General features: G+C 40.1%; 1 protein-coding gene and 1 non-coding gene across 2 annotated transcripts; both read left to right on the forward strand.

Annotated features, from left to right (window-relative positions):
* The first annotated feature begins 7281 nt into the window (after nucleotides 1-7281).
* Nucleotides 7282-8223, forward strand: LOC101691750 (olfactory receptor 6M1). Its single transcript, XM_004750114.1, has one exon. The coding sequence runs from the start codon at nucleotides 7282-7284 to the stop codon at nucleotides 8221-8223; it is 942 nt and encodes a 313-aa protein (XP_004750171.1).
* A 548-nt stretch (nucleotides 8224-8771) lies between these two features.
* LOC123392217 lies at nucleotides 8772-8874 on the forward strand. Its single transcript, XR_006606921.1, has one exon. It is a non-coding gene; the product is annotated as a U6 spliceosomal RNA (small nuclear RNA).
* Nucleotides 8875-14395: the final 5521 nt, after the last annotated feature.

Below are 14395 nucleotides of genomic sequence, written 5' to 3' on the forward strand. Positions count from 1 at the left end.
TAATTTTGTGTACTCAGTGAATTTCAAGTTCTTCTGTGGATCCATCCGGATTGTCAGAAGAATTCATGTTTGCATGCACTGAAGCATCTCTCTAAACTGTCACCCTTGCTTTGTCACCCCTGCTCATTCATCAGGTGTCCCGTGACTTGATTTCACGTAGCACCACCTTCACTTACTCTCTGCAGGAATCGCCTAACTCTGCCTCTACGAAAGTGCTTACGTCGGGGTGAACTGCGGTGTTTAATGAGATCTGGTGCTCACCTTCAGAGATTTGGCTTACAGTGGCACCTGGGACTATGGCATAAAAAAAGGTTAATGATTATTACTGCAGTCAGAACATCAGAGTGGCAGTAACTACTCAGAGTTAGAAAGTTAGGATCTCCTGGGACACACTCTTGGTTGTTTATTTTATTATTTAAAGAGAAACTTAGAGAGCTGCTTTAAAGCATCAGGGAAGTAGAAACTTGGAGAATTTTAAACGTGTTTTTTTCTGAAATGATCGTCATGTGTTGAAATAGGCTTTAAGCTGCTTTCCAAAGAGATCCTTTACATAGATCAGTATGCCTGTGTCCATATTTTAAATCCATTGTATTGATGTACAAGGTACACACGATGGACAATTTAAGTGTAGAGCTGCTTGAGTTTTGACACCTGTGTCCCTTCACGTAGCCACCAGCACTGCTATGATGGTTTACAGTATTTCCGTTTTCTTAGAAGTGTTGTGCTCCCTTGCAGGAAATGCTCTCCCTCCCCTACCTCAGCCCTGATAACCACTCAGGTGTTTCCTGTCAGGGTAATTTGCATTTTCTTGCATTTTATATAAATGCAGTCTTACTTCATGTAGTCTTTTGTGTTTGTTTTCTTTCACTTAATCAGATACTTTGAAGTTAATGCACATGTTTCGGGTGTCCGTGGTTTCTTCCTCTGTATTATGGAGGACTACGTGTAATATAGATTCTGCAGAATTATCATAGCCTGTTTATTCATCAGACGGTGGAGCCTTGAGTTGTTTTCAGGACTGGTTAATGTGAATAAAGCCTCTATGAACCATTGAGGTCATGTTTTTATGTGGATATTTGTTTTCACTTCTGTTAGATACACTCTGAAAAGTGGGATGTCTGTGTTTTATGGTAGGAATGTGTTTAATTATAAGAAACTGTCAGGATGTTCTCTAAAGTCATTGCATGTTCCGTTGTACTGGTAATAGAGTGACTGTCACACTTCCGTATCCTTACTAATGCTGGGTGTTAGCAGTCTTCTAAATTCTAGCCAGTCTAGTGCATGTTGGTGGAAATATCTGATGCATTATATATATATTTTTTTTTACTTTTTCAGTTTATGTGATATATAATTGACAAATAAAATTGCATATATTTAAAGTGTTCATCATGAAGTCTTGACATAAATCTATATTTTGGGAAATGATTATCACAATCAACTACCTGACACATTTTCACCTCATATTGTTACTTTTTTTGGTGAGTGTGTTTAAACTAGCTACTATTTAGCAAATTTCAAGCACACAATACACTATTATTAAGTGTGGTCACCACCACACTGTATGTTAGACACCCAGAATTTATTCATCTTATAATGGAAGGCTTTGTGCCCTTGGCTACCATCTCCCCATTTTCCTCTATTCCGCATGTGAGTGAAACCATAAGGTATTTGTCTGACATGTTTATAGCAGCCTTATCTACAACAGTCAAATTATGAAACAGCTCAAGTGTCCACTGACTGATGAATGGATAAAGAAGAGGTGGCGTAATGATGGGATATTATTCAGCCGTAAGAAAAGAATGAAATCTTGCCACATTTTGCAACAACATGGTTGGAACTATAAAGTATAATACTAAACGAAATCAGTCAGAGAAAGACAAATGCCGTAGGACTTCACTCCTCTGTGGAATTTAAGAAACAAAACAAATGAACAGGGGCACCTGGGTGGCTCAGTGGGTTAAAGCCTCTGCCTTCAGCTCAGGTCATGGTCTCAGTGTTCTGGAATCGAGCCCCGCATCGGGCTCTTAGCTCAGCGGGAAGCCAGCTTCCCCCTCTCTTTCTCTCTCTCCCTCTGCCCTCTCTGCCTACTTGCGATCTCTGTCAAATAAATAAATAAAATGTTTTTTAAAAGAAAAGAAACAAAACAAATAAACAGAGGGGATAGGGAAAGAGAGGTAACAGAGGAAACAGACTCTTTAACTGTAGAGAAGAGACGGTTCCCAGAGGGGTGGTGGGTAGGGGGAGGGGTGAAATATGTTTTGGGGATTCAGAAGCACATTGTTGTGATGAGCACTGGGTGCTGTACAGGAGTGTGGTATCACTATATTGAATACCTGAAACTAATATTACATTGTACGTTAACAAGTAGGAATTTAAATAAAACTTTTTTTAAAAGATTAAAAAAAAAACTTATAAAACTTGCTCTGCTGATAGAGACAGAGGCCCTAGATGGCATCTGAAACTCTAGAATAATTTATTGTTGGAGAACATTTTCTATTGGTCAATGACTTTAAAAGGATGAAAAGTTTTTTAAGCATTAATTTTCTTTTAAATAGATAAAGCAGAATATCATGAAAATTCCCAAGGAAACCCTAGCAGGTCAATTTGGCACCGCCTAAAACTTTGTAATTGTGATTAGGTCGTTCAAAACCAACATTCTTTTGTAACAATATTATTAATTAACTTCCTTTGACCCATATCCCCAAGAGCTGTTTTCATCTAAATCTCCAAGGAAAATAAGCCCATGAAAAAGCATAGTTCATCCACTTGTGAAAAAAAAATTCACAGAAGAGAGGAAACTTTTTTTTTTTAAGATTTTATTTATTAATTTGACAGAGAGAAATCACAAGTAGATGGAGAGGCAGCCAGAGAGAGAGAGAGGGAAGCAGGCTCTCTGCCAAGCAGAGAGCCCGATGCGGGACTCGATCCCAGGACTCTGAGATCATGACCTGAGCTGAAGGCAGCGGCTTAACCCACTGAGCCACCCAGGTGCCCCGAGAGGAAACTTTATAGAGAAAAAGAATAGGACAACTTTTTAGAAAATATACAACTCAACTTTAATCTTCACAATTCAGTGTATTCAAGACTATTTAGTAAAATCTCCGGTGGAAAATTTAGTATTCTAGTAACCTTAAAGGGGGACCACGATACCAAAAACTATACTAAGATCCCCTCACCAGGCTGTGGCTTGGCAAGGATGGCGTAAGAAGGATTCTGCATCAGCCACATCTGAGTTAGTTGTATTGGATTTTATATCCAAAACAGCCCAGTTACTAAATAATTCGAATAATTGAGATTTAACCAAAGACTCAGAACTAGCCTTCTTGTACGAGAGAAAATACCTGTGAATTAAGAATCAATGATTTTCCAGGATAATTTTTTTAAAAAGAATCAGGGACGATCTACTGATTATTCCTGCAAGGTTTTCCAGGTTCTTAACACTTTACTACCACATTCTCTACTACAAAATCAGACTCTAGAATCATTTTGTGTGGAACTCATCAGGGTTCCTAGATCATTAGGGTGTTTAAGGGTTACTGTGGTGAAAAAAGTGTTTGGTTGGAAAGGTCAGAATGTGAACGTGTATTTGGAATTTACAAAGACAGAATTTTCCGTTCAAGATGAGAGCTTTTCATTCAGCCAGTGCTAAAGCAAGGTAGAGATTTCCCACTCACTGAAGTCGTCCAAGCCATGGCTGGAAGGATATGTGGTGAGGATGGTAATCACAGGGACACACACTGCGGTTAGGCGGTTCAGTGACCTAGTCAATTTTATTTTATCTTTAAGATATGTTTCCAGGAGCTAGACGTAGAAATAGAAATGGCAAGAGAACAATTTCAAAGTACAATATCTAGAGTAGATTCAGGCACACACAATAATCACAGTTGGACCCTCTTGCTGTCTCCATGTACGAAACATGCTGGATGAGTCTTAAATCATCTATATAATCGATAAAATGTAAGTATTCACCTATGTTTTATTGATGAATATAGCACTTATGTTAAATGTATCTTCTCGTGTATAGTCTCTCTGATCTGTCATATTCTTAGTGGGGTCAGATGCAAATCTGGGGGATTCAGATTAAGGATGCACTAAGAATATTCTTCAAATTAAACTTTCCATAATTTGATGTTATTTATTCAAGAAACAGATCACTCTAATTTTTCATCTCCTTTGAGTTTATCTCAATCCCCTCTGAACAAAGCTATTTTTTAGCAAGATTCTGTTAGATATTGCCACACATATGATTTAATTTAAACCTCACAGTAGCTCATCTTGAATGTTATATTCATTTAACACTTGAATCTGGAAGTGTGAATAATCATTTTGAACAGCCTCATGGAAATAATAATACAACACACACACAAAACAGACTCTCAGTGCCTCAGACAGAAAGTTCACATGAGATTTCACTTGCTATTACATTGGTATCAGTATTCATGATTAGCCACTTCTGTGCGATGATTTATAGAAATACTTGAGAGCTTGTATGAGTTTGAACACATACACACATCCATAATATCATCACCACAATTAAGGAGACAGACACACGCCAGACCTCCCACAGTTTCCTTCACACAATCACTTGTAAGGGTCATATACTGTCTGATTCCATCGATGGCCCCGTGAGATAGTCAGCTGGTTGTTTGGTGTTGGTTAACCTAGATGATCAACATTTCCTTCCTGTATAGATAATGACTGAGTAAATATTCTTGCACATAAATCACATAAAACTCATCAAATTGTGCCTATTAAATATGGGCTGTTCTTCGTTGTTGTTTTTTTAAGATTTTAAGTAATCTCTATTTGCAACATGGGGCTTGAACTCACTACCCTGAGATCAGCAGTCCCATGCTCCACCAGATGAGCCAACCGGGGACCCCATGAGCAGTTCTTTGTGTATCAGTTGTACCTCGAAAAAGCTGATATTAAAAAATGAGTGTGCAGGGGCACCTGGGTGGCTCAGTGGGTTTAAGTCTCTGCCCTGGGCTCAGGTCATGATCCCAGGGTCCTGGGATCGAGCCCCACATCGGGCTCTCTGCTCAGTGGGGAGCCTGCTTCCTCTCTCTCTCTCTGCCTGCCTCTCTAACTACTTGTAATCTCTATCAAATAAATAAATAAAATCTTTTAAAAAAATGAGTGTGCAGCGTTCTAGTAATTGATATGGAAGGATGATGATTATTATTTAAAGAAAAGCCCATTACAAAATAGTATGTCAGCCTCATTTATTTTAGATACATATGTAAGTAATTTAATTTTGAAATGGCATGGAAATACATTCACCAAAATATAACAGGTTTGCTCACAGATTGTAATTTTGTTTTTCACATTTGCATATTCAAATTCTTTGCACTGAAAAATGTGAGGTTTTTTTGTGGGATTTTTCGGTAATGGGAAACACAAAATGAAATAGGAAGGCAAAATTGTTATCTTAGTAAAGGAGTAGGAGGGGAGGTGGGCAAAAGGAAAAAGAGGGGAATATCATTTAACTTATTTGTTAAGGAGGTGCTCAGTAAAACCTAGACAAAGACAGCATGGACGTTAGAGCATTGGTGCGTTTAACCTAAAATGAGAATACCGGTGCCAGAGAACATTTCTCAGATATTGGGATAAAGAACAACTAGATAATCTTGATGTAGTTTTATTATTTCAACTAATCAAGTAAATAAAGTGAGCTACATTGTCTCTATTTTACCTCCTGTGTATATTCTGTACCTCTTTGATTTTATCACATTGTCTAGTGTCCCCTTAAATAATCAGTCAGAAATAAATCAGACAGACAAAGACAATTTTACTTACCTGTGGAATCTAAAAAACAAAACAAATGAACAAAATAACAGGCTTGTAAATATATATAGACAACAAGCTGGTGGTTGTCAGAGGGGAGGTGGTGGGAAAATGGGATTAAGAGGGCTAAACTTCTAATCTTAAAATATACAGGTCACAGAGATGAAAAGTATAGTATGTGGAATATAATCAAGTATATTGTAGTAACGTATGGTGTCCCATGGTAGCTATACTTATCGTGATGAAACCAAGTAATGCATAGAACTATTGGATGAATATGTTGTACACCTGAAATGTTATGTGTTCACTATACTTCAATAAAAAAAATAATCAGCCAGATATGTGATATATTGCTTACATACTTTGGAGAAGGTAGGTGTGGACCCTGGGTGTAGCCTAATTATAAGATACTCACTATGCCCTTTTGATGTGTCATCTAAAGTGATTAGCAGGAGCCAGGAACCATTGTTCCTTTCAGATACTTCCAGTCTATTTCCATGGATCTATGTATGTGAAAAAAAGACTTTCAAAGCTGAGACTCTGGAGATCACCAAATATGGGAAAAAGGAAATCAACCTTTATCTCGTGCGGCGGGTCACCAATGACAACTGTTCAAGTGAAAGAAAATTTGTTATAGAAAAGGCTAGAAAGTATTTAAAAGAATTTCCCTCTCATAGACTGTAAACTTCAAAAAAAAAAAATAGTTCTTGTTAAAGTGTGAGTCGGTACTTTTTTTTTTTTAATATTTTATTTATTTATTTGACAGACAGAGATCACAAGTAGGCAGAGAAGCAGGCAGAGAGAGAGGAGGAAGCAGGCTCCCCGCTGAGCAGAGAGCCCAATGCGGGGCTCGATTCCAGGACCCTGGGATCATGACCTGAGCTGAAGACAGAGGCTTTAAACCACTGAGCCACCCAGGTGCCCCGTGAGTCGGTACTTTAGAGCACATATTTAACTGGGAAAATGAAGCTGGGTGCACTGAAGAGAAATTTCATTTAATGAGAATGAATAGAATTTTATCAGAGGAAGGAAGCTGAGAGGACTTTTTAAACCATTCTTCTCTCTTCATTTTATGGAAAAAGTTGTGTCTAAATGGTATTTTCATTTTCCCAAGGATGCCCAATAATGATCTTTCTTTTTTTTTTTTTTAAGATTTTATTTATTTATTTGACAGACAGAGATCACAAGTAGGCAGAGAGGCAGGCAGAGAGAGAGCAGGAAGCAGGCTCCCTGCTGAGCAGAGAGCCCGATGTGGGGCTTGATCCCAGGACCCTGGGATCATGACCTGAGCCGAAGGCAGAGGCTTTGACCCACTGAGCCACCCAGGTGCCCCAATAATGATCTTTCAATTGAGGTTTAAGCCCTTGACCCATCTCCCAATGGAAGACACGGTCCACAACACATTTTCTACAGATATTTATAAACATACCTCCTAGGCTGATTTTCCTTTTCTTGTTTTTTAAGGGAGACCATGCCTACCGTGTAGCCACAGCCATGGGAAATTGGAGCACCGTGACTGAATTCACCCTGATCGCCTTTCCTGCTCTCCTAGAACTTCGAATCTTCCTCTTTGTGGTTCTTTTGCTGACTTACACATTAACGGTCACAGGAAACATTATTATCATCTTCCTAACATGGACCAATAATCATCTGCAAACCCCAATGTACATTTTCCTCAGTAATTTGTCCTGTTTAGATATTTTATACACCACGGTTGTCACTCCAAAGTTGCTAGCCTGCCTCCTAGGAGAGAAGAAGACCATACCTTTTGTTGGCTGCATCACTCAAACATATTTCTACTTCTTTCTGGGGACAGTGGAGTTTATCCTCCTGGCGGTGATGTCCTTTGACCGCTATGTAGCCATCTGTAACCCCTTGCGCTATACCATCATCATGAACAGCAGGGTCTGTCTCCTGCTGGTCCTGGGCTGCTGGGTGGGAGCCTTCCTGTCTGTGCTGGTACCAACCATTGTGGTGACAAGGCTACCTTACTGTAAAAAAGAAATTAATCATTTTTTCTGTGACATTGCCCCTCTTCTGCAGGTGGCCTGTGTAGATACGCACCTCATTGAGCAGATCAACTTTCTCCTATCTGCCCTTGTCATCCTGAGCTCTCTGACATTCACGACTGGGTCCTATACCTATATCATCTCTACCATCCTGCACATCCCCTCAGCCCAAGGCCGTCGAAAAGCTTTTTCTACCTGCGTTTCTCACATCACGGTTGTGTCCATTGCCTATGGGAGCAACATCTTTGTGTACGTGAGACCCAATCAGAACTATTCCCTGGATTTTGACAAGGTAGCTGCTGTTCTCATTACAGTGGTGACCCCTCTTCTGAACCCTTTTATTTATAGCTTGAGAAATGAAAAGGTGAAAGAAGTGTTGAGAGAGACAATGAACAGAGTCATGTCCTTGATACTTAGGAAAACTTGACATTAGTGTTCATTATATCACACAACATTTTTCATCTTCAGCACATTCATTCTGCATCAATATAGTGCCAGGTGGACATTTCAGAAACCCGAGACTGTGTCAACAGAATGAGCAATGGCCATACCAGACTGAAGGACATTCTGCTTACATCTAGGGGAAAAAAAAAATCTAACCCACCAACCCTTGTATATTCATGGCTTTAAATCATGAAACATCATCTACATAATACCCAGAGGTTTCCAAATCCAGTCTTGGCTCCATCGGTTTATTTTCCAGATGACTTTGACCATGTCACAACTCATCTGAGCCTTGATGTCTCCATCTCTAAATGAAATAATAGATAAAAGTGTATTATGACTCGTAGCAAGACATGCGAAGTTAGAGCATTTTAATTTCTTGGGTTAGGCACTCTTGAAAATGTCAAGAGATTCAGTTTTCACCTTTTGTTCCATTTACCTAGATTGAGTAAATATGATGTGAGAAGTGAGGGGAACAGAGGTAAGTCAGACTCAGGATGCCATCAAGCTTCTGGCTATAAACCTGAGTGAGTGCTCTCTTCGCAGCACATACACTAAAATTAAAACAAGGCAAAGAAGATCACCTTTCCTGCACAAGGAAAATATGCAAATCTGTGAAGCATTCCATATCATTTGGTGGCAGATGATAACTAGACTAAAAATATGGAATCACTACGATGTATACCTGAAAATAACTTGTATGTCATTTACACTTCAATTTAAAAAACAAGGTGTGCCTTGGTGGCTCAGTGGGTTAAGCCTCTGCCTTTGGCTCAGGTCATGATCCCAGGGTCCTGGGATCGAGCCCCACATCAGGCTCTCTGCTCAGTGGGGAACCTGCTTCCGCCTCTCTCTCTGCCTGCCTCTCTGGCTACTTGTGATCTCTCTCTCTCTCTGTCAAATAAATAAATAAAATCTTTGAAAAAAAAAGGTACTAAACAAAAGAAGGAAAGAAAGAAAAAAAAAAAGAAAGAAAGAAAACCTGAGTGAAAAATAGAGATATTTGCTAAGAAAAGGAACATAAGAAGGGCAGGTCATGAGTGACTTTGGTAAAATGTTTAGTAGAATTCTGGGGGTGAAAGTCAAAATAAAGTAAGGAGAATAGCCTGCATATATAAAGAAACAGAATATAAATATAGTGAACACTTTCAAGAAGGTTAACTGAGACAATAAACCGTATGGTAATATGAAAGTAACATGGGTTAGAAAATATTATTTTCTGACAGGAGATGTGTTTGCTTTTTAAAATATTGATTAGAGGAGTATAGTCGAGGCCTTAGGCTGAGGCAATCAGTGAATGACTGATATGATGGGTTACCAGAAACTGTCAAAGGTAAGGACATCAAGAACATGAGGAAAAGTATAGTTACTGGCAAAAGTTTGTGCTGCATGCTGACAAATAGGGAGGGATGGATGCAGAATGGAACCCATAGCAACCAGGTGAGAATTGTCACAGTCCTTTTAGATGGATGGCCCAAAGTGAAAACGAAGAAGAGACTAAGCACCTAACTTCAGGTAGAAAAATGGCCAAAGAAAAAGCATAATTTTTAATAATGTGTGCAGAATACAGCAAATGAGCCAGGTCCATCAGTGAGTAATATCATGTGTAATTATATTTCCAAGGAAATTACTCATTCTTCCACTTTCCAAGTATTGTTTGGTGCCTATAATGTACCAATAAGCATAAGAGACAAAACTTCTGCCCCCACTGGATATAAATTACAATAGAGGGAGACATACAGTAAGAAACTGGTCCAGAAAAATTATAGAAAATTTACATGGTGACAAAAATTATGGAGAAAAATAAGGCAGGGAAGGGGAATTAAAGGTTTGGGGATAGAGTTTTTATTTTATTTTTTTTTAATTTTTTTTAAGATTTTATTTATTTGAAAGAGATCACAAGTAAGCAGAGAGGCAGGCAGAGAGAGAGAGAGAGGAGGAAGCAGGCTCCCCGCTGAGCAGAGAGCCCAATGTGGGGCTCAATCCCATGACCCTGAGATCATGACCTGAGCTGAAGGCAGAGGCTAACCCACTGAGCCACCCAGGCGCCCCTAGAGTTTTGATTTGTTTTTTTTAAAAGATTTTATTTATTTATTTGACAGAGAGAGAACACAAGTAGGCAGAGAGGCAGGCAGAGAGAGAGGAGGAAGCAGGCTCCCCGCTGAGCAGAGAGCCCGACGCGGGACTCGATCCCAGGACCCCGAGATCATGACCTGAGCCAAAGGCAGCGGCTCAACCCACTGAGCCATCCAGGTGCCCTAGAGTTTTGATTTTAAACAAGGTGGTTAAGAAAGCCTTTTCTGAGAAGATGACCTTCGAATAGATGCAAAGGATCCAAGAGTATGAGCCATGCGGGTATCTGGAAAAACAGGATGACATTAAATTAGAGCAAAGACCTTAAGCCATGGTAAGAGAGAGAGAAGCAAGCCCTCGTGCTCTAGCAAGTGGCCACTGAGCGTGGAGACCATCTGAGAACCTCTGCGGCCAAGGACCAGTGTGAGCACCAAGATGGAAACTCCATTCATCAGCCACTGCACTGGAACTAAAAACCAAAGCAGCAGAAAGGCTATACTAATCCCATATTGCCAAGAAACTGGTACCTTAAAGCAATAAATATTGACGACATGTAAGAAAATTTATTCTTCAGGAGCACCTGGGTGGCTCAGTCGGTTAAACATCTGCCTTCAGATCAGGTCATGATGCTCTAGTCTTGCGATCGAGCCCCACATTGGGCTCCCTGCTCAGCAGGGACTCTGTTTTTCCCTCTGCCTGCTGCCACTCTGCCTGCTGCTCCCCCTGCTCATGCCGTCTCTCTCTCTCTCTCAAATAAATAAAATCTTTAAAAAAAAAGAAAAAGAAAATTTATTCTTCAGCACAACCATACATGATTTACCCATAGTGTTGTTCTGATTTCTTTTGATGGATTCCCTTCATTACAAGTTTGAATTTAAAGACTTTTTTTTAAGATTTTATGTATTTGTTTGAGAGAGAGAGCCTGAGTAGAGGGAAGGGGGAGGTGGTTAAAAATTTCAAGCACACTCTGTGCTGGACACAGAGCCCAACGCAGGGCTCCATCTCAGGACCCTGAGATCATGAACTGAACCAAAAACCAAGAGTCCAACGCTTAACTGACTGAGGCACCGAGGCACCCCCAAGACTTTTTTTTTTTTTTTTTAAAGAAACATCTTCAGTAAGGACCAAATGATTTTGTTGTTTAGGATACTGATTCTCAAATTCTGTTTCCCAAACCAGCAGCATAACCTCATCAGGGAACATGATAGAAGTGAAAATCCTCAGGCACCACTCCAGACCCACTGTATCTGAAAACTGGAGGTAAGCCCAGTGTTCTAACAAGCTCTCCAGGTGATAATGATGTCAGCCAACATTTGCGAACCATGGGCTAAGGGAGAGTCAGGCAGGTGACCAGTTACCCAGACTCAGTATCATTGCTGTTGCTCATGAAGAGCCTAGATTAAATATTGCCAGGAAACCTGCCTTAAAATTTACTTGGTATCTAGATTTTTTTTTAAGATTTTATTTTTTTATTTGACAGACAGAGATCACAAGTAGACAGAGAGGCAGGCAGAGAGAGAGGAAGGGAAGCAGGCTCCCTGCTGAGCAGAGAGCCCGATGGAGGGCTCGATCCCAGGACCCCAAGATCATGACCTGAGCCGGAGGCAGAGAATTTAACCCACTGAGCCACCCAGGTGCCCCTGGTATCTAGATTTTTTAAAAATCATATAGCATGGTAAATATTTTTTTACAAATTTTTGTTTAAATTCTAACTAGTTAACATAGAGTATAATACTGGTTTCAGGAGTAGAATTTAGTGATTCAACACAGTATTACGAATATGATAATTATCATTATTCTCATGATAGGTACTTAATCATATCTATTAATTTTGGGGATTGAATTAATTACAAAAATTAGGTTTGTTTCTGTTGTGGAGAAGTATTTTCCTGGAGTGCTAGAGATAGCTATGTAAGTACTTTGCCTTTTTTTTTTTTTTTTTTTAAGTACTTTGTTTTTGAGTCCTGGGCACCTGGCAATGAAATAAGAAAGACTCTCTTCCTCTCTCTCTCTCTCTCTTTTAAGATTTTATTTATTTTTCTGAGACAGAGCAGGGAGCACAAGTGGGGAGAGGGGCAGTGGCAGAGGGAGAAGCAGTCTCCCTGCTGAGCATGTCAGATCATGACTGAGACACCTAGGCGCCCCAGGGAGGACGTTCCATCAGCTGTATTAAAGGACAGATTTACTGGTCCTCTTCTCATTTAAATTGTCTGTGATCTCAATATCTCTGGTTTTCTCTGCCTTAAAAAAGAAAAAAGCTTTAGTTTGCTCATAGGATTCATTACCATTGTGTACATGATGATCATTTTTCCTCAGAGCTCATTCCTCAGGGGCACCACGATGGCTCAGAGGGTTAAGGTCTGCCTTCAGTTCATGTCATGATCTCAGGGTTCTGGGATGGAGCACCACCCACTTCAGGCTCTCTGCTCAGCGGGGAGCCTGTTCCCCCCCCCCCCTCTGCTGCTCTGCCTACTTGTGATCTCTCTCCCTCTGTCGAATAAAATCTTAAAAAAAAAAAAAAAGAACTCATTCCTAAGTCAGGTGTCCATTCACACAAGATCTGTTGAAGACACATTCTGAATGCGTTAGAGCCCAGTGTCTGGATGTAGGTCTTCATCCTGGCATCTGGTACCAGTATGAATTGGGGCCAATCCCTTCATCTCTCTGTAACTCAATTTCCATTATCTATAAAATGAATTTCATAATAGTTTTCATGCTGTAGTATTGTTGTAAATAAACTTGAAAACACTCATATCACTGAATCAATATTAGCTATCCTCTTTAGGACCCTGTATAAAATTCTATGTGAGGTGATAAAGAGAAAAAGAAACAGAACATGAGTTCTACTCCTAAGGAATTCATATTTTAATTTGGCAGAAAATTACATAAAGGAAAATATTATGAATGATCCAGTCTGAAAATAAAATAATTAATACTTCCGATTGGGACAGGGTGGAATAACAGAGATTTTTAACCTTTTGATTTAAACAACTAGAAAATGCAAAAGTGTGTAGAGCAATGATTTGGGGGCATTGAAGAACAAACAGTGGAGGATTGTGAACACTGCAAGGTGGGGAAAAAAGTGGGCCCTACAATTGCCCCAGTGCAGCCTGAGTGCAGTTTCTAGGCTGCAGCGTGGGGCCAGAACTCTCAGCCAGAGGCTGGCAGGGTTCCTGAATTGAGCAGAGATCGGAGTTTGGGGAGGTGGATGACTTGTGTTTGTAGAGAAGACAACCAGAAATGAGGGACAGACACAGAAAGACAACTCTGGAGACAGGCAGAAGGATGTCCTGGAGATTTGGTTGAATACAAATTTAAGCATCCATCCAAAAAACAAAAACTTACCTGAACCTTTTACGAAGATGGCGCCGAAAGCTAAGAAGGAAGCCCCTCCCCCTCCCAAAGCCGAAGCCAAAGCAAAGGCTTTGAAAGCCAAGAAAGCGGTGCTGAAAGGCGTCCACAGTCACAAAAAAAAGAAGATCCGCACATCACCTACGTTCGGACAACCCAAGACTCTGCGTCTCCGAAGGCAACCCAAATACCCTCGAAAGAGCGCCCCCAGGAGAAACAAGCTTGACCACTTATGCCATCATCAAGTTCCCCTTGACTACTGAGTCAGCCCTGAAGAAAACAGAAGACAACAACACACTTGTGTTCATGGTGGATGTCAAGGCCAACAAGCACCAGATCAAACAGGCTGTGAAGAAGCTCTATGACATTGATGTAGCCAAGGTCAACACCTTAATCAGGCCTGATGGAGAGAAGGCCTACGTTTGGCTGGCCCCTGACTATGATGCTTCAGATGTTGCCAACAAAATTGGGATCATCTAAACTGAGTCCAGCTGGCTAAATCTAAATACAGTTTTTTTCATGATAAAAAAAAAAAATTAAAAAAAAAAAAAAACTTACCTGAAGGTGTGAAGGGATCCATGAGAAATAAATAGGCCAAATAAATTTTTGTGACCACCTAGGGACGGACACAATTGTGTTCCCAGCAGCCAGAGTGAAAATTGAAAACACGTGGGATATAAGATAAAGTAATGGGGATAAATTAATCCAAAAGCAAAAGCAAATGTAAGTTT

This window comes from Mustela putorius, unplaced genomic scaffold (assembly GCF_011764305.1).
Source record: "Mustela putorius furo isolate JIRA1106 unplaced genomic scaffold, ASM1176430v1.1 tig00000460_pilon_pilon_pilon, whole genome shotgun sequence".
Lineage (NCBI taxonomy): Eukaryota > Metazoa > Chordata > Mammalia > Carnivora > Mustelidae > Mustela > Mustela putorius.